The 18824-nt window shown below is 39.1% G+C and overlaps 1 protein-coding gene across 1 annotated transcript in view; it reads right to left on the bottom strand.

Annotated features, from left to right (window-relative positions):
• Positions 1–470: 470 nt before the first annotated feature.
• Positions 471–18824, bottom strand: part of LOC113130603 (potassium voltage-gated channel subfamily D member 3-like) — a 69935-nt gene continuing 51581 nt past the window's right edge. The window contains exons 4-7 of the mRNA XM_026307377.1: positions 7110–7211; positions 1940–2029; positions 1429–1688; positions 471–708 (exon numbers count right to left, since the gene is read on the bottom strand). Of these exons, the coding sequence (XP_026163162.1) occupies positions 471–708; positions 1429–1688; positions 1940–2029; positions 7110–7211 (690 nt within the window). The remainder of the gene's footprint in view (positions 709–1428; positions 1689–1939; positions 2030–7109; positions 7212–18824) is intronic.

Below are 18824 nucleotides of genomic sequence, written 5' to 3'. Positions count from 1 at the left end.
AAATCAACAAAACAGCCTTCTCACTATTTCACTACGAAGTTGCTTTTGTGAATTTGTGGTATTTCGACAGCATCTGTTGGTGTACGGCTATGGTAATTGCACAATGTCTTTCCATCTTTTTTTTTTTCCCACAGTATTTGCTGTGAAACATCTGTACTGCTGTTAGAAACTATTAGAAATGCAGCGATTCTGTCCATATCTACAGTACATACACGACATGACGACTGCGTGTGGTTCTCAGTTCACAAATCTATAATCCTCTACCTCAGTAATGTCTTCACATCATCTGTTTTCTTTTAAACATCATCCGGTGACTCCTCTGGAGTACAGTGATCTTCCTGTTGACCCGGTGAGACGGGACACGGCGTGTCCATCGTTGTGATTAAATCTGCTGCTTCTTCTTCTTCTTCTTCTTCTCTTCTTCTTTTCTTCCCTCTCGTTGAGCTGAATCAGATCCATGAGCAATACAGTCAGAGAGCAGAGACTTTCACAATGTTGGTACCAGCTGAGCTTGTTGTGGTCTGGATGCTCGGACCTGCAGGGTGACTTGGGGGCGGGGGAGGCCTCCTCTGCGGAGGCCCATGGAGGCCATCGCCATCAGGGGTGAGAGCAGGGGGCGTTGGGAGGCTGATGATTGCTGTTGTGATTTGGCCACCTTTGCAGTTGATCCTGCCGCTGTCATCAGTTTTCAAGTTAAGGTTTGAACGACTGAAAAGGAGAAAAATAGAGAATGATGGTGAACATCTGTTTAACTGTCTGAAATATTTTTAAATGCAGTCCTGCAGGGTTTTATTCATTATTATTGTTTTTTTGTTGTTATTTGTTAATGGTTCATATTTGATGGAGTATTCCATGGAAGAGGAAAATATCTATCATGTAAACATGATCTTATCACAAATATTACTTTAAGCAAAGTCAACATTACATTTAGTGACCTGTAAATTAACATAATGTGAATTACTCTGCATGTTTTATCTATTATTGTCTACTATTAGGTTTTATAACTATTTATACTACTTTTGTAAGTCCAGGCAACAAAATATTGCATTAAAACATCTCATTTATTACGAAAATTGAGACAGATGAGATATGTCTCAATATTTACAGACTATACTGTAACATTTTCTTATGGTTCAGTGTACTTGCAAAAAAGCATTAATATTGTTTTTGAAAGTACTTGTCAGTACTGTAGTAGTAGTAGTAGCCTAGCACATAAGCAAATATTGCATTTTATATGATACTCAGAAAAAGTCAGAAAATGTGTAATTTGGGGTGAACTCAGCCTTTTTAAATATTATGGGCAGCTCAGCTGTAAACTTTTTATCCTCACAAAGCTGACATCACTCAGCTCACAATCTGGATGCCAAGCTTTTGTCTCTTGTTTGATGCTGCTGGTGTGACAGAGTGTTTTTTGCCGTTGGGTTTCACCTGGTGGTGTGTGATGGTGGGTCAGCACACTGTATGTGGATGGCACTGAGCTCCTGCAGGGGGCCCTGGTGGGTTGGGATGGGGTGGCCGGAGGGCACACTGGCATTAGGCAGAGGAATGTTTCTCTTTACTCTGTGGCCACAGCAGGTGCCTACAGGGCTGTCATGACTGGATATAGAGGGACTGCGAGATGGGTAGGTCTGCAGTGCTGTTTCTAAACAGTTCTGCTCGTACATCTGCTCATCTACAAACTCATGAGCCTGGAGAGAAAAAACAGGATGATAGTTTAAAAGAAAAAAAAAACAGGGAGGGAGGAAGAAAAGAGGAAAACAGTAAGTAAATAAAAGCCTTGTGGGACTGGGTGCCTGAAGTGACATGTCATATCTAATTTTATAAGTAAACAGATGGTAATAACAGATGGCAGTACTGCTTATAATATAATTGTACAGTATGGTGTAAGTGAGGGTTTAAGATAAAAGTCTTGGGATCAAACAGAGAAATGTGGACTTACTGTGGTTTTCTCCAGACAGTGCAGTAGGTGGTGATGTTGGCTCTCTAACAGAGAGGTGGACTTAGTCATCTGTTCATCTTCTTCTGTACCCTAAGATACAGGCATGCACGCACACGCACACGCACACGTACACGCACACACACACACACACACACACACACACACACACATATACACTGTTGGTAAGGGCTGAGAAATTATTCGGGATATTGTTGGGTTAGCCACATCAATCACTGATGTCATTCAATAACACTGGACATGGATCACTCTGTGCATAGCAGACCTGATGCTATGATGATTCTTTGATATTTACTGAAGAGTATGAAAATTAACTTTGCCATTGGTAATGGAAAATCAGTGACGTGATACTTTCTGCATCATGTACCTTATTTTATATTGAACTAACTTGCTTCATGCTTGATGATTTTATTAAAACCAGGTATCCAGCAACCACTGCAGTTGGCTTTCAAATTATTTACTAGCCAGTTAGTTTCAAATTTTTACTTAGTGTGAATTGATCTTTCAGCCTTGGGGCCTTTCTAGGCAAGTGGTTTATTTATAATTTATATTTTAGTGTGCATTTATTGTGTCATTAGAATATGTTAATGCTGTTGGTTTGATTCATCATGTAAGCATGCTGCAAAATAACTTCCCTTTATTGAACTAATAACATCAATTCTAAAACTGCTGTTGCCAGCTGTATTACTTAATGATCTAAGGAGGTACATGCTACCCGATGCTTTAGGCAGCTGAACTATTCTTTGCTTCAGAAAGAGGAAGAACATCAGAGTTGAGATAAACAGAAACTTATGGAACCGTTTTTGGTATTTCTCCAAATGGGACTTGGTTTCAAAGCTCAAACTCCAATATAGCTTAGTCTCAAAGTGATCACAATTGCCAAATAACATGAAAACTGAAAACAAATTAATTCTCCACCCACAGTGCACATTGTTACTCAGAGGATTTGGGTAGGAGGCGATCCAGCCCAAGGACTCTTCATTCAGATTCCAGACACACAAACAATACAGCCATGTAGGCACGAGAACAGTACGCCTTCTGATTTTTCAGTGTGTGGATTCACCCTCCAGCAGAGGCAATATCAAAGACATTGTATAGCCTGGAACTGGGACCTGTCTCGAAGTTCTTTTCATACAAATAAGCTCAGGCATCTCAGTCACAGATCTGCTGTCTATGAATTTATGACTTGTACTGACCTGAATGGCAGAAACCTTTCTGGTTACTTTTTAGCTGCCTGATGTCTTTTCCACCCCAGCGTCAAGATGAAAATATTTCCTAGTATCTGGGGAGTTTGGGTTTTCACCACTGTTTGTAAACATTTCTTTGACTAACATGTCGAGTTCCCACAGATAGAGGCGAACTGCTATTCACAGTATTCGGCCCTGGATTAACACTATTTATTAGATACAAGTTGTAAATGTTCTGCTCATTGATTTGCAGCATTACCTGCAATAAGATCAAAAATCTCCAACATACAAAACAACTCTGTGTTCCATGATATCATCAGTACTCGGCACTAATATATTATTACAGTAATGTGATTACTTTTTTGTGTAATGAGTAGTGTAAGCGATTACAGTTTGAAATTCAGTACTTATATTACAGTTAGGTTGCCTTGTTTGCTGTCTTAACAGGAGTTGATGGTAGGTACTCTTTGGTATCAGTTTGGTCCAGGATGTGGTATGTGGCATGGACTGGACTTTTTACTGTGAGATAAGGACTTCTGGGCAGCTGTGGACAGTCACAGTGTCTGAGCTCATTGGTCTGTAATCACCTCCACATGATAGGGCTTCATACTGAAACACAACATCTCCTTTTTTATTTCTGTACATGTTAAAAATGTAACTTGTGGGTGTGCACACTTTCAAGCTGTTAAATAAATTTGACAGGACTAGGTAGTGAAAGTATAGTGACGTACTGCAATTCATTTCTGTAGTAAAGTAATTACCTTTTGGAAGAGTAACATGAAATGAGTAATTCACTATTTTCTTACACTGATCATTAGCCTAGTGCCTGTGATGTTGTGAAAACGGATGTTGTTACAAAGGACAAGAAAATGTTAGATTGATAATCAAATTAAATTTCCATTGCTGTTATTTATGCAAGTTAACTGGCAACAACCCATTAGAGGTTGGTAATATGACAATATATACGCCGTGAGATGATACGAATTTGTAACTGTCGGAAATATTATCACACCCTGTGATGCTTTACTAGGTTCATTTCTAGGTGTATTACTCCATTTGTGACAGTGATATAATTCAATCGGCAAACGTGTTTGGATTTGTATTTTATTTTTTATATGATTTCTCCGTCAGTGTAACACAGAACATTTGTGTCAGTCATCTAATTTGCTTAGTCGGCTGGCTGTAACTGTTTCTCCGGGAAATGGACTAAACTGCAATATAGCTATATTGTTATGGTAGTATAGTATGGCAATCTGTGCTAGAGAATTTTGTCTATATTGCCCATTCTTAAAACTAATATACTGTAGCTGTGTTGATCTCATTTCATTTGCTGCCAAGTGTGTGGTAATTTTTCTGTTTCCTTTTTCTGGTTTTGGCACAGGAACATGATACGAATCCACTGCTCATTCCCTAAAAATATCTGAATGGTTCGGTTGTCTCTTGGAGCACAGCGTCAGACCTGTTAGATTTCATTGGAAAAAAAAGTATGTGATGTTGGCAGTTATTCAGAGATATAAAATTAGGCTAAGGAAATATAAACTATGAAGGCAAATCAGAAGAAACCTTGTCATTCTGAAGTGGAAAGTGAAAATAAGAAAACAGCACCCAAAGATATAAAGCTATAAGGTCCTTTTTATGCAAGATTATCATAAACATTGACAGGATTATCAAAATATACCCCTGCAAGTTTATAGGTCTGTGATTTGGGTCACAAAGCAAACTAATACTTTTAGGGGAAACTGTAAGTGAAAAGCAGTGAACTTCTAATCTAACTATAGGCTATGAGAGGACCAGTCATTTTGTCATATATCCCCACTCTCAACCATCCCACACCCACACAGTGCTACTGACTGACTGACAGCAGTGACACCACCATAATTTGATGCGCCAGGGCTCTGGCAGCCTCATCACAGACACGCAGAGGGATGGGGTCGCTCAGCACTCACAGATGGCATTTATATGATAATTCTAACCACTTCCAGACACCCATGAGCTTTCACACTGGACTCGATTAGATCCAAATGGATTTTAGTAACCATCTGCAAGGAGAGGGAAGTGTGTAACTGAAAGCAAAAGTGATGGATTGAATGGTAAGGATATAGGCAATTTGCTCATACATTACCAAAACACATTTTTCCATAGTGGTGACAAGTTAAAGAAAAAGAGATGAGTAAAAGTGGAGGAGAACTAGGTGGTGGATTGTTGATGTCTGGCTGTGGACATAAGGGGAAGAGTGTGTAATCGAAAGGAATAGTAGAGACGTTTTTAGACATATGCTTATTTGCTTTCTTTCTGAGTGTAGAATAAGAAGATTGAGACCAATCTCATTAAATGTATACTATGTACGGATACAACTAGTGTAGTATAAAAACTGAAAGGGGCTAAGATAGCTTGGCTGTCCCAAGTTCAAAACTACCCTGAAGTGAATCTTTCAAGTCAATATAGTAACACATTGTATTTAGCTGATTTTACAATTGTGCTTGTGTATGAATTAAACAAATAAGATAGAATGTGTTCAATAGTGAGCTCCAGTTTGTCTCTATGTGGCCCTGCGATGGACTGGTGACCTGTCCAGGGTGTACCCCTGCCTATCACCCAAAGAGAGCTGGGATAGGCTCCAGCAGATCCCCGTGACCCTAATTAGGAATAAGCAGGTACAGATGATGGATGGATGGATGGAAATCAGCAAATGGATTTCTTAACACTGAATGAAGTGTTTTTTAAAAAAGACTAACATATGTGTGATTGCTGCTTAGCAGGTTAATGAATAGCTGGTGAACATAAAGGAGCTGAGGGATTACAGTGTGATCGCCAGATCTGATGAACATAGACCATATGAGGCAGAGAGAGAGAAGGCCAGGAGTAATAAAAGTTGGGCTTCAGTCTCAACAGCATGATGTGGACGTGCTTTGTCATAAAGAGGCTAAAAGAAAAAGCAACTTTTTTGTTGGGCTTACTCTAGTAAATACCATATGGAGAAGTTTATTATTAATCTGAACATTTAAATGCTCCTTAGGAAACTCCCATTTAGGAAGGATTTTGTCTGAACCAGCACTGGAAGGCTGGTAAAACGTAGTCATGTGGAATTGGAAAACAAAGCTTGGCAGAGCACCTTCGGGAGAACAAATTGTTTGACTAAGTTGGTGAGGACCAAAATCAGAGCTAAAAGTAGAGTGAATATTAGACTGACAGGTGTTTAGAGACACAGTGCTAATGCTGCTCAGTGTCTACTGGACATTAATAAACAGGTGTTTACTAAAATGTCTGCCATTATCAACTTTATAACATGGTGATATATCTTTTTATAACTTTTCTTTTGCCCCTTATCAAGCCCAGTTATTACTACAGCCACAGATATTGTTGGTTGAAGTTATGACTATGATATTTTAATGCATTAACCATCTAATTGTGACCAAGAGCTTTTCAACAAACAGTCAAAGTAAAAACATGTTGTCTGAACTAGCCATTTTCAGAGGTACGGAATACATCAAATCGAAGGAGTGACAGACAAGTAGGAAAAGTACTTCCTACTACTTTATGTGATTATGTGATTACACTGATAACACCCGCATGGAGGATTATTGGCATAACTCCTCTGCTATCACCCCTGCCCTGTATAACAATGAGAATGTAATGACTCCAACTTCTGGTGCTCTTTTATAGCCTCTAAATGACTTTTAAATTGTCCTTTGGTTAATTATGGCAGTAATTGTCATTTTGTGTGTGTGTCTGTACTGCAGATGTGAAAATGTGGCTTCCAAGCTATTGAGTTGCAGTGAACTGAAATAATTAGGAGAAGGGTGTTTGACAGGGAACAATATGATTAATCTCTCGTACTGAATTACAAACTGCTGACATCCCATGTCATTTTTAATGAACACATTTGAAATTACTTCCCAGAAAGCGTTGCACCCACTTTGCTGTTGGTAGTTCTTAGTGTTCAGAGGGTCAGAGGTCTTTCTCACCGTCAGCTCCAGCAGTTCGTTGAGCAGTCCGTTGCGTTTGCTCAGGAGGAATGCGTTGGCGCTGCCGGACTTGGCTATTCTTATCCTGGCCAGTCTGGCTTTCTGGGTGTGGGAAGAAGAAGAGGAGGTTACAGCTTCAGACAGGGTGGGCGGGAGGTCACAGAAAATGACTAATGCCTTATTCAATAGTGAGAATCTGCCAACTCATCACCCAAGCTCTGTAGTAATCTTTACAGTCACTACTATCTCGCTTTCACAGCTATACTTTTTGTGTCTCTGTGATTTCTTTCATTATGTATAGGAGCCTGTTATTTTCATTATGTTATTTTTCTATAATAGTCTATTCTGTACACATGATATTTATTGCATATCGGTCTATCCTGGAAGAGAGATCACCTCTTTGCTTTCCTCAGTTTTTCCCCAATTAAATATTTCCTCATCCAGAATGAGTGTCTAAGGATAGATGGTGTTGTATGCGGCACAGAGTGTAAAATTTTAAATTTTGGATATTTAAATAACACAAAAAATATACTGCCTAGCAATATTCAATACATCACCAAGAGAATACACAGAAAATACACCCATATATGACTGTTGAAGATTTCATTCTAAAATCACTGGTCTACTGTAAATATGTTGCTATAAAGGCTTCCAAATAATTGACTCTGCAAGATATTGGATCCTGGCTGCAGGGATTTGCTCCCATTCAACCACAAGCGCAGTAGTGATGTTGGGCAAAAGAGCCTGACTTTCAATTTGCATTCCAATTTCTTCCAAAGGTGTTAGATGGGGTTGAAGTCATGGTTCTGCACAGGTTAGACAACTTTTCCACACCAAATAATTTCTTTAGGGACCTTGCTTTGTGTTCATGGGCATGTTTCATTTCATGCTGAAACAGCAAGGTGCCTTCCCCAAACTGCTGCCACAAAGCTGTGGGGGGGACTGTTGTCTAAAACAGCCTCAGATCAAGCACAAGTACACAAGAGTATGAACACTTAGTTGATAAAGTGATCAGTTGACAGACAGAACATTAATTTATAACTATTCTAATAATTGTCCACCAGTGCTTGGTGAGGGTTTGTTGTTTTACCTTGTTTTAATCTGCGTAAAAAAGAAAATTTAATACAGGTTTTCAGTTGTTATCTGAGATTTTAAAGCCAAACAATTAGCTGATTAACCAAGAGGGAATCATCAGGGAATCATCAGATTGTTGGATCATGAAAATACTGTCATTTGTGAAATCAGGTAATTTAGTTTCAGATTATTATATTTGATTATTTCTACTGGGGCAGCATAGTGGCTGAGTGGTTAGCCTCACAGCAAGAAGGTCGTGGGTTCGCAACCCGGCCTTTCTGTGTGGAGTTTGCATGTTCTCCCTGTTTTTGTGTGGGTTTACTCCAGGTACTCCGGTTTCCTCCCACAGTCCAAAAACATGTATGTCAGGTTGATTGGTGACTCTAAATTGCCCATAGGAGTGAGTGTGAGTGTGTGAGGTTGTTTGTCTCTATGTGGCCCTGAGATGGACTGGTGACCTATCCAGGGTGTACCCCTGCCTTTCACCCAAAGAGAGCTGGGATAGACTCCAGCAGATGCCTGTGACCCTGGTTAAGGAATAAGTGGGTATAGAAAATGGATGGATTATTTCTGCTTTACTCTGTTACTAATATATTATCCCAAATTGCTATTGATTTTTTTTATCATAGTATTATGAGCAATCTGTGTAGTCAAACTAATGAGGATCCAAATAAATAATGGAGAATATCTCTATTTTTGCAGCAGGTTGCAGGACACCCCATCTAAAATATTTTAAAATCATCCTTTCAAATTGAAATATTGCTGCAAAGTCCATACATACTATACATTTCTAGATAAATAAAATTACCATCCAATAAATCATCAGAAATAAACACAAATACAAATGCAATATGGAGTCCAATCCACCTGTTGATGTACTCTGACAGCAAGACTCAGCACTAATGGATGGTATACTGCATTAGTACAGATTCTGCACATAAGGCTAAAGAGTCTACAACACACCTGTGTGCTGAATTTAAAATCAGTTCCATTTCAAAATGTTTGCTAACATGTCTGACTATATTCTACTCTTAAAAGCCTGAGTGATAAAATAAATAAATGATAAATCCTATGGCCTAAATGACTTCTATAAGAACAGAACAGAGGAAACAGGGAGAAACAGGAAAAAAGAGGAACGTTGTATTGGAAATTTCTTAAAATGAAGAGAATATTAGAAAAACTTTGTACAATATCCTACTGCTTCAAATATTTTGGACACGTAAGGTGAAAGATTTCTTTAACTCTGTCCCTCCATGCTGTCTCTCCCCTAAATGCATTTTAAAAAATAAGAGACAAAGCAATATCTGCTTCCCATATGTGAATCAAAAGTAATGAAAACAGTTTGGATCCTTCAAAAATTGAAGCATCTGTGAAGGTGTGAAGAATGGTGCAGACTGAGATGTAGTAATAATGGTTGCATGCTTATGTGTGCAGCTTGTGAAATGGGGAGAGTAAATGGAAAAGAGAACTATTGACTGCTTCTTTTCTCAGTTAAAGAGTTAATGAATTTGAAAGTGAAGGGGCTGTGGTGTGCTGTCTGCTTTTCTTGTTGATCAAAGGCTCTATTTGACACAAGAAAGGCAAAAAATAAGAGAAAATAACGATCTTTGATCCTTACATCAGTGCATGAGCACTGCAATTGGTTGCACTGATATTTTTGACGAGTATCCCATCATATAACCCAAATTGCTGTCTATAGGAAACATCTCCTATAACCACATTCTAAGCTGATGAAATTTTAGTATTTTCTATAGTACAGCAGTCAAGTCAGGTCAAATTCGATCACATTCATAGTCAGGCTGTAGTATTGAGACAGCTTAAAGTCAAAATTGCTGAAAATCATGTCCCAAGGTATGTTACAGCTGATCAGTATTAGTCCCTCTGCAGTAAAAATAATTTATTTTCCAACTCATCATTACAGTGTTTTTTCTGCAGTATCAATATCATGGACTATATTCCACTGCAAACCAGCTCTTTTCCATGGACGATCTGCTTTTGATGACCTCCATATCTTATTCATTTTAAATTTGTTTCAGAACTCCAGAGACAATATAAAGCCTTGTTATTCCTATTTCCTTGTGGAATTTAATGAATTAAGCATTATAAATGCTGTACTTGTGAAATTAGTTAGAATCCACCTTACAAAACACATGCTGAACTTGTTACTCAAAAAGGAAAAAAAAAAAGCAGATTGGGTTATTATACTGAAATGGCACTCATTTTCCCTTTAATACAGAAAAAACTGTAATAATTTCCTAAAGCAGCAGGGTACTGTAATTTCCAGCAAACATTACTGGAGTAAATACCGCATTTATTGGGAGCTATTTTAAGCTATAAATAAATATGCCTTTGGTGCATTAGTAAATATTTAAACAGGTCCCTTCCTATCTACATGCATAACAGCATACAGACCAATCCAAATTTGGAGATACTGTGAACAAAATGTCAAAAAAATCAACTGAACAATTCAATTTAATTTGACTATTCATGGACAGCCAAATGGCAGAACATATGGCATTTAATTTGACATTTAAATGGGAATTTGTAATTAACAAATATAAAATTGACTGCAGAACTCCCTTTGCTGCAAGAGCTTCATGCAAAGCTTCTTTTCAAGACATTTTAGTAAGATTTCATTTTCAAAGCAGGTTTATTTATGCAGATCACCACTTAAACAACAGTGATACAAGGGTGGAAACTGTGCAAAAATTGATCATGGCTTCAACTCTCTACTCATTTTATCTTTATTTAAATCACAAGTGTAAGATAACTGTATCCAGGATTAACAAATCAGTCCTCAGATTACTTTAAATTAGCTGTATGAGAATAAGGATGTGTTATTGAAGTCTTTTAATGACATTTGTTGACAAATTATCATTTTCTCTGTCACCAGCAATTTCTATTGCCAGTAGCAACCAGTATGAGTACATGACCATTTTGTCAAATCTCTGACCCAGTAAATACTGACAGTAATCACCCTATGGGTTTATGGTATGACCACAGGCTTTACTATTTTTTAATTTAGTTTCAGAAAAAAAAAGCCATTTAATATATTTTGTCCATATCCATCATTTTGGTATGGATGAGTCTAAATACTTTGACACCCATGAGCATTTGGGGCTGTTGCTATGGAGAAAGACAGCCAGGGGTACAAATATGAGCAATAGCGAGTTCAAAACACTTTGTTGCAGTTGTTAAAATGTGTCACCACAGCAGCTGAATTTGATTAAAGTGCAGTTTGTTATATGTTTAAGCAGAAATGGTAATTAAAAAGTGATAGAACATCATATTCTAAATGCTTCCACCTTTATACAAAGTGCGCTGCACAACATACTGTTGCTGAATCTTGATTTACTAGCCTTGTTGCAAACATCAGTGTGATCAGAATCAGAAGGTTGTGGTTTAGCTCTGGCTTTCTACACTTTTGTAAATCCAGGGCCCATGTTGCTCAGCTAATTTTTATACTACCTTTGGTCTAGCATGGATTTTTTTCCCCATAAACACTTTGCATGCTGCTGTGCAATAATTACATTTAATCAAATGTAATAATAATTGCTCAAGTATCTGCAAATAGTTGTTTTAATGATAATCTTAGTAATAAGCTGAAACTTCTCAGAAAACTTCTCCTAATAGAAAAATTCTCTTTATACAGTCAGGTCAATTCTCTCTCTCTCTAAAAAAAAAAAAAAAAGAATCTAGTTACCACTTCTGGATTCACTACAATTATGCATTCAGCTTTTTATTATTATAATTAGCTTTAAAAATATGCAGGGTGACAGGTGGGAAAAAATTTGATGTCCCATCTGGACTACACGGCTAAATCCATCTTCTTCTTTTCCTTTCAGCTGCTCCCTTCAGGGGTCGCCACAGCGAATCATCTGCCTCCATTTAACCCTATCCTCTGTATCCTCCTCACCCACACCAACTATCCTCATGTCCTCCTTCACTACATCCAAGAACCTCCTCTTTGGTCTTCCTCTAGGCCCCCTTCCTGGCAGCTCTAACCTCAGCATCCTTTTACCAATGCATTCACTGTCCCTCCTCTGAACATGTCCAAACCATCTCAATCTGGCTTTTTCTCCAAAACACCTAACATGAGCTGTCCCTCTGATGTCCTCATTCCTGATCCTATCCATCCTCATCACTCCCAGAGAGAACCTCAACATCTTCAGCTCTGCTACCTCCAGCTTTGCCTCCTGTCTTTTTCTCAGTGCCACTGTCTCTAAACCAGACAACATTGCTGGTCTCACCACTGTCTTGTACACCTTTCCTTTCATTCTTGCTGACACTCTTTTGTCACACATCACACCTGACACTTTCCTCCACCTGTTCCAACCTGCTTGCACACGTCTCTTCACTTCTTTTCCACACTCTCCGTTGCTCTGGACTGTTGACCCTAGGTACTTAAAATCCTCCACCTTCTTCATCTCTACTCCCTGTAACCTCACCGTTCTACTTGAGTCCCTCTCATTTACATACATGTACTATTTTACTGTGACTAACCTTCATTCCTCTCCTTTCCAGAGCAAACCTCCACCTCTCTAGCTTTTCCTCCACCTGCTCCCTGCTCTCACTACAGATGATATTGTCATCTGCAAACATCATGGTCCATGGAGATTCCTGTCTAACCTCATCTGTCAGCTTGTCCATCACCACAGCAAACAAGAAGGGGCTCAAAGCCGATCCTTGGTGCAGTCTCACCTCCACCTTGAACTCCTCTGTCACCCCTACAGCACACCTCACCACTGTCTTACAGCTCTCATACATGTCCTGCACCACACTAACATACTTTTCTGCCACTCCAGACTTCCTCATACAAAACCACAGCTCCTCTCTCGGCACCCTGTCATACGCTTTTTCCAAATCTACAAGACACAATGCAGCTCCTTCTGGCCTTCTCTGTACTTCTCCATCAGCATTCTCAAAGCACATATTGCATCTGTGGTACTCTTTCTTGGCATGAAACCATACTGCTGCTCACAAATGCTCACTTCTGACCTCAGCCTAGCCTCGACTACTCTTTCCCATAACTTCATTGTGTGACTCATCAGCTTTATTCCTCTGTAGTTTCCACAACTCTGCACGTCTCCCTTGTTCTTAAAGATGGGCACCAGTACACTTCTCCTCCATTCCTCAGGGATCCTCTCACTCTCCAAGATCTTGTTAAGTAGCCCAGTCAAAAACTACGGCCACCTCTCCTAAACACTTCCATACCTCCACAGGTATGTCGTCGGGACAAACTGCCTTTCCACTCTTCATCCTCTTCAACACCTTCCTCACTTCATCCTTACTGATCTTTGCTACTTCCTGCTCCACAACAGTCACCTCTTCTACTCTGTGCTTTCTAACATTTTCCTCATTCATCAACTCTTCAAAGTATTCCCTCCATCTTTCCATCACACTTGTGGAACCTGTCAACACATTTCCATCCCTGTCCTTAATCACCCTAAACTACTGCACATCCTTCTCATCTCTGTCTTTCTGCTTCTGCAACCTGTACAAATCCACCTCTCCCTCCTTAGTGTCCAACCTATCATACAAATCCTCATATGCCCTTTGTTTGGCCTTTGCCACCTCTACCTTCATTTTAGGCTGCATCTCCCTGTACTCCTGTCTGTTCTCTTCTGTCCTCTCAATGTCTCACTTCTTCTTAGCTAACCTTTTCCTCTTAACACACTCCTGAACTTCCTTATTCCACCACCAAGTCTCCTTATCTGCTTTCCTCTTTCCAGATGGCACACAAAGACACACCAGCTACAACTTTAGCTGTAGCTGTCCAGTCATCTGGAAGAACCTCCTGACCTCCCAGAGCCTGTTTCAGCTCCTCCCTGAAAGTCACACAACACTTTTCCTTTTTCAACTTCCACCACTTGGTCCTCTGCCCTGCCCTTCTCCTCTTCATCTTCCTCACCACCAGTCATCCTACACACCATCATCCTATGCTGTCTGGCTACACTCTCCCCAACCACTACTTTGCAGTCACTGATCTCTTTCAGGTTGAAACGTCTGCACAAGATGTAATCAACTTGTGTGCTCCTGCCTCCACTCTATGTCACCCTATGCTCCTCCATTTTTTGGAAAAATGTGTTCACTACAACCATTTCCATCCTTTTTGAGAAGTCTACCACCATCTGTCCTTCTGAATTCCTGTCCTGCATATCAAACTTACCCATCACTTCCTCGTCACCTCTGTTTCCCTCACCAACATGTCTGTTGAAGTCTGCCCCAATCACCACTCTCTCACCACTTGGGATTCTAACTCACATCCTACCTGTGGGGCATAACCACTGACAACATTCAACATCACACCTTCAACTTCCAGCTTCAGACTCATCACCCTACCTGACACTCTCTTCACCTCCAGAACATTCCTAGCAAAATCCTCCTTCAGGATAACTTCTACTCCATTCCCCTTTCCATCCACACCATGATAAAACAGCTTGAACCCTGCTCCTAATCTATAACCCTTGTTATCTCTCCACCTGGTCTCCTGAACACACAAGATATCCACCTTTCTTCTCTCCATCATATCACCCAACTCTCTAGTTTTCCCTACATTCAAAGTCCCTACTCTAAGTCCTACACTCCTGACCTTCCTCTTCTCTCTCTGCCTACGAACACGCCTTCCTCCTCTCCTTCTTTAACCAACAGTAGTCCAATTTCCACTGGTACCCTGTAGGTCAACAGCACCAGTGGCGGTCATTGTTAACCCGGGCCGCGACCGATCCGGTATGAAAGTCATATTTGTGATTCGCATGTTTGATTTGACTTAAATTTTACGTCTGATGCCTTTCCTGACACAACCCTCTGCATTTATCCGGACTTGGGACCGGCTCATGAAGTCACTGGATTGAGGCCCCCTGTGGTTACATTACATGGCTAAATCTATCTACAAGTCTGAAATTCTTCTGGAAATAGTAAAATACTTTTACATTTCTTAAGTTTGTCATAAAAAAAAACTGAAACTGAAATGTGAAATTTATACTAAATATAAGCCCATTTACCAAACTACAAGAAGAGGTCAGTGTTTTACTTTAAAATTTACAATCAGTACTGGTACAAAGTCACAATGTATCTGTAGATGTAAGGGGTGATGAAGAAATATTTCCTGGCTGGAGAAGTTCTTTTTATGGTAAATTACAGTAAAGTTCTAATTGACCTTCTCAATATTCTGTCCAAAGCCCAGCAATGACAAATTCGCATATTTTACTGCCCCCCCCATCTGTCATCTTGGTTGACCAAGCAAATAAAATTTATGTGCTCCAATATTAGCACCCACATTCTGAGAGTAAGACAGCCAGTATACAGCAGTTCAGGGAAAAAGGCAAAAAATGTTCATGTCCAAGACAAGTGACCCTTGAAACTACTGCACATAGAGACCTTTTCTTGTTTTTCTTTCCTTTAACCATTCATCTTCTGCCTTTTCTATGACTGTTGTCTTTGTGTCATCTTTCTTTCTTCTCCCTCTGGTCTGACCTCCTGTTCCCCTTCCTTTCTTGCTCACCTCGTCTTGTTATGCCCTCACGTCTCTGGTCTTTTTTTTTTTTTTTCTTCTGCTTGACAACCTGCCATCTCTGTGTGGCTCCACTTGACTTTGCTGTCCCATTACCGGTGTGACCTCAGTCCATTTACTGCCTTGACACTCACCGACACCCTGATGGTGACTATGCTGCTGTACTGCTGATTTGTGCAGGAATCAAAAAAGAAACCCGTCTTCTTCTCCTGGAAAAGTTCTCACTTTTGGCTTAAACACGGAATTACGCACATTAGTATCAGGGGATGTTTCAGTGGCTTGTTATGCCCTTTGTGTGTGACTGTACATGAAGGGGAGCCACTCTACTCTACACCAAAGCACACACAGAGTAGTTAGTAAGGAACAATTATCATTAAATCCAATTTAGCTTTTCTACTTTCTATTTTTTGACTGTAAAGCTTCAGTAAGATAGGTACATGAGAGGACCTTTTTGTAAAGTCAAATCCCCAGATGACTACATAATTGTAGTGGGGCTCTGGAGCAGCCTGTTGTTAGAGAAGAATGAAGACGAATGAGTCCTAGAGAGAAAGGGAAGGGCAGGAGAAATTCAGTAATAGAGAAAGGGAGAATGGATGAACAGGGTTAATATAAAACAGATTTCCATCTGCTCCTCTTTTTCTGCTTCTCCTTCTTCTTGTGCTCTGAGCACATAGGGACATAGTAGAGACTTTCTGTGCCACAATGAATATAATCTTTACAGTAAATTTTTTGGTGATTTGTTAACCTTTACATAGTTGTGGGTATTTAGCAGAAAAATAAATGGAAACATAAAATGACACAGATTTCTGCACATAGCATACTAAAAAAGGACACTGCACTTTCGTGAACAGGGTCAAAACATTTAAAATATGTGGCTCTGTTTTATGCTATTTTTTCTAGTTTGACAATGTTAATAATAATGATTATATAGATATTATTTAGATTGTTGTCTTGGCACTCTTAGGACTGTGTTTGTTTAAAGCTCTCCACTCCAAGCCAACATAAAGAAGTCATCATGGTCCCTAAAATGCTCAAAAGTAATGAAATAAAAAAGAAAATCTGACCATCTACATCAACATTGTAAGCAGATGTTATAATAGATCTAATGACAGAAGACCTTCTAAATGTAACTAATATTACAGATCTGGTCAAGTCACAGTTCAATACACTCATGCACAATCTATCTATGTGATTAAGCCAATGAACAAGAGGGCTTAGTGTTAATGTAATATCTGTCAGAACAATAATCTCAATATTATACCAGTAATACCATTCATAAAATGTTGAATGATGTCTTTTCTGGCATAACACATTTCCACTGACACTGATTCCTCCATCACCATGAAAAAAAAAAAAAACAGCAATAAAATGTTTTTCTTTTTAATTTTCATTTAACAATAATGTTTTGTAATTTAATTCTCCATTAATGCTGGGTGATGTATTCCAGTATTTCTCCTCTCACTGATTTAATAGGAACCAGAGGAATCGCTAATATTAAAAGAACTTCATTAGTATAAGTTTTATTAGGACTTTTACGATCCCATCGTGGTCCACAACATATTTTATAATCACGGCTAAGAATAAGGAAAATTAAAAATTACTTCAGGGAGTGTCCATATGAAACAAAAGCTCAAACAACAGGGCCAACAAAAATGCTCAAGGAGAAGCTGCTGGATAAAGTTGCTGCTACATAGAGAGGACAAAAATATACAGCTTCAAATGCATCATCTATAATTGAAGGTTAGAGCCTCACATGGCCAGCTATTCAGCAATAATTTTCTTAGTGTAATATGTTTTGTAAAGGGTGAGTCACAAGAATAAAACATTTCCTGAGATCTTACCCAGAAAGATTAGCTTAAACTGTTGTTTGTGCCATTTGATAAATTATAAATGGTGCAGCCAGATAGTAATTGCTAACATCTGATTTTATTATCCAACTTTACAGAGTTACTTGTAACATACTATGAATTTATTGCAAATAAATTTCTGTAATGATTCAACCTCGTGGGCAGCATGGTGGCTGAGTGATTAGCACTGTTGCCTCACAGCAAGAAAGTTGTGGGTTCTGTGTGGAGTTTGAATGTTCTCCCTGTGCTTGTGTGGGTTTTCTCCAGGTACTCCGGTTTCCTCTCACAGTCAAAAAACATGCATGTCAGGTTGATTGGTAACTATAAATTGCCCATAGGAGTGAGTGTGAGTGTGTGTGGTTGTTTGTCTATATGTGGCCCTGTGATGGACTGGTGACCTGTCCAGGGTGTACCCCTGCCTTTCACCCAAAGAGAGCTGGGATAGGCTCCAGCAGATCCCTGTGACCCTTAAGGAATAAGTGGGTATAGAAAATGGATGGATGGATTTAACCTTTTTAGTTTGACGTTTAAAGTAATAAAACTATGAATTACTTTTGAAATACTCTGTAAAACCCATAAAAATTGGTATTAAACAAGAAACAATTGACACAAAATAAGCATTTTTAAACTTTGCAGAATGTTAACACTATTAAAACATTAAACACCTTTGATTTTAAAAACATTGTCTTTATATTTTATGTCTGCTAAAACAGTGCAGAGGTTCCATAAAATATTAGATAAGCTAATTTGTGACTGATATAGTTATTAGTTATTATCTCCAAAAGCATAAGTTTGTGATCACAAGTTGATAAAACAGCAGTGATAATTGCTTTATTCAGCCTTTTTAACCCACCACTTCATTGACCTGAGAAGAGCAAAACAGGATCACATGAAGGTTTATGAGTTCAGTCCACTGTGTATGAACTGGGAAAAAATTCATTAAACCTCCTGATTTAAAGAAATATATTAATGAGAAAACTAGTCACAGAGGATTCTTATATCACTATGGATTCAAACTACACTTTTCCCTCCTCAATTAGCTATCAGCTGCTGCTCTCTTACTTGATAGCCCTCTTATCTAACCCTGCAGAAAGGCCAAGCCCAGTGGGTGAGTGTAGTGAGTATGGATTTGGTACTTGGATTGGAAATGTGTGTATGTCTGTGCGTAAGAAGTAGATTGATAGTGAGTGGGTGTGCATGTGATGAAGGACATTGAATAATGTGGGTGTGAAGGGCATCACATTTCCTTTTTGTGTGCATGTGTGTGTGCGTGTGTGTGTG

Source organism: Mastacembelus armatus, chromosome 5, assembly GCF_900324485.2.
Source record: "Mastacembelus armatus chromosome 5, fMasArm1.2, whole genome shotgun sequence".
Classification (NCBI taxonomy): Eukaryota; Metazoa; Chordata; class Actinopteri; order Synbranchiformes; family Mastacembelidae; genus Mastacembelus; species Mastacembelus armatus.
This window is presented reverse-complemented; position numbering and strand designations above follow the sequence as displayed.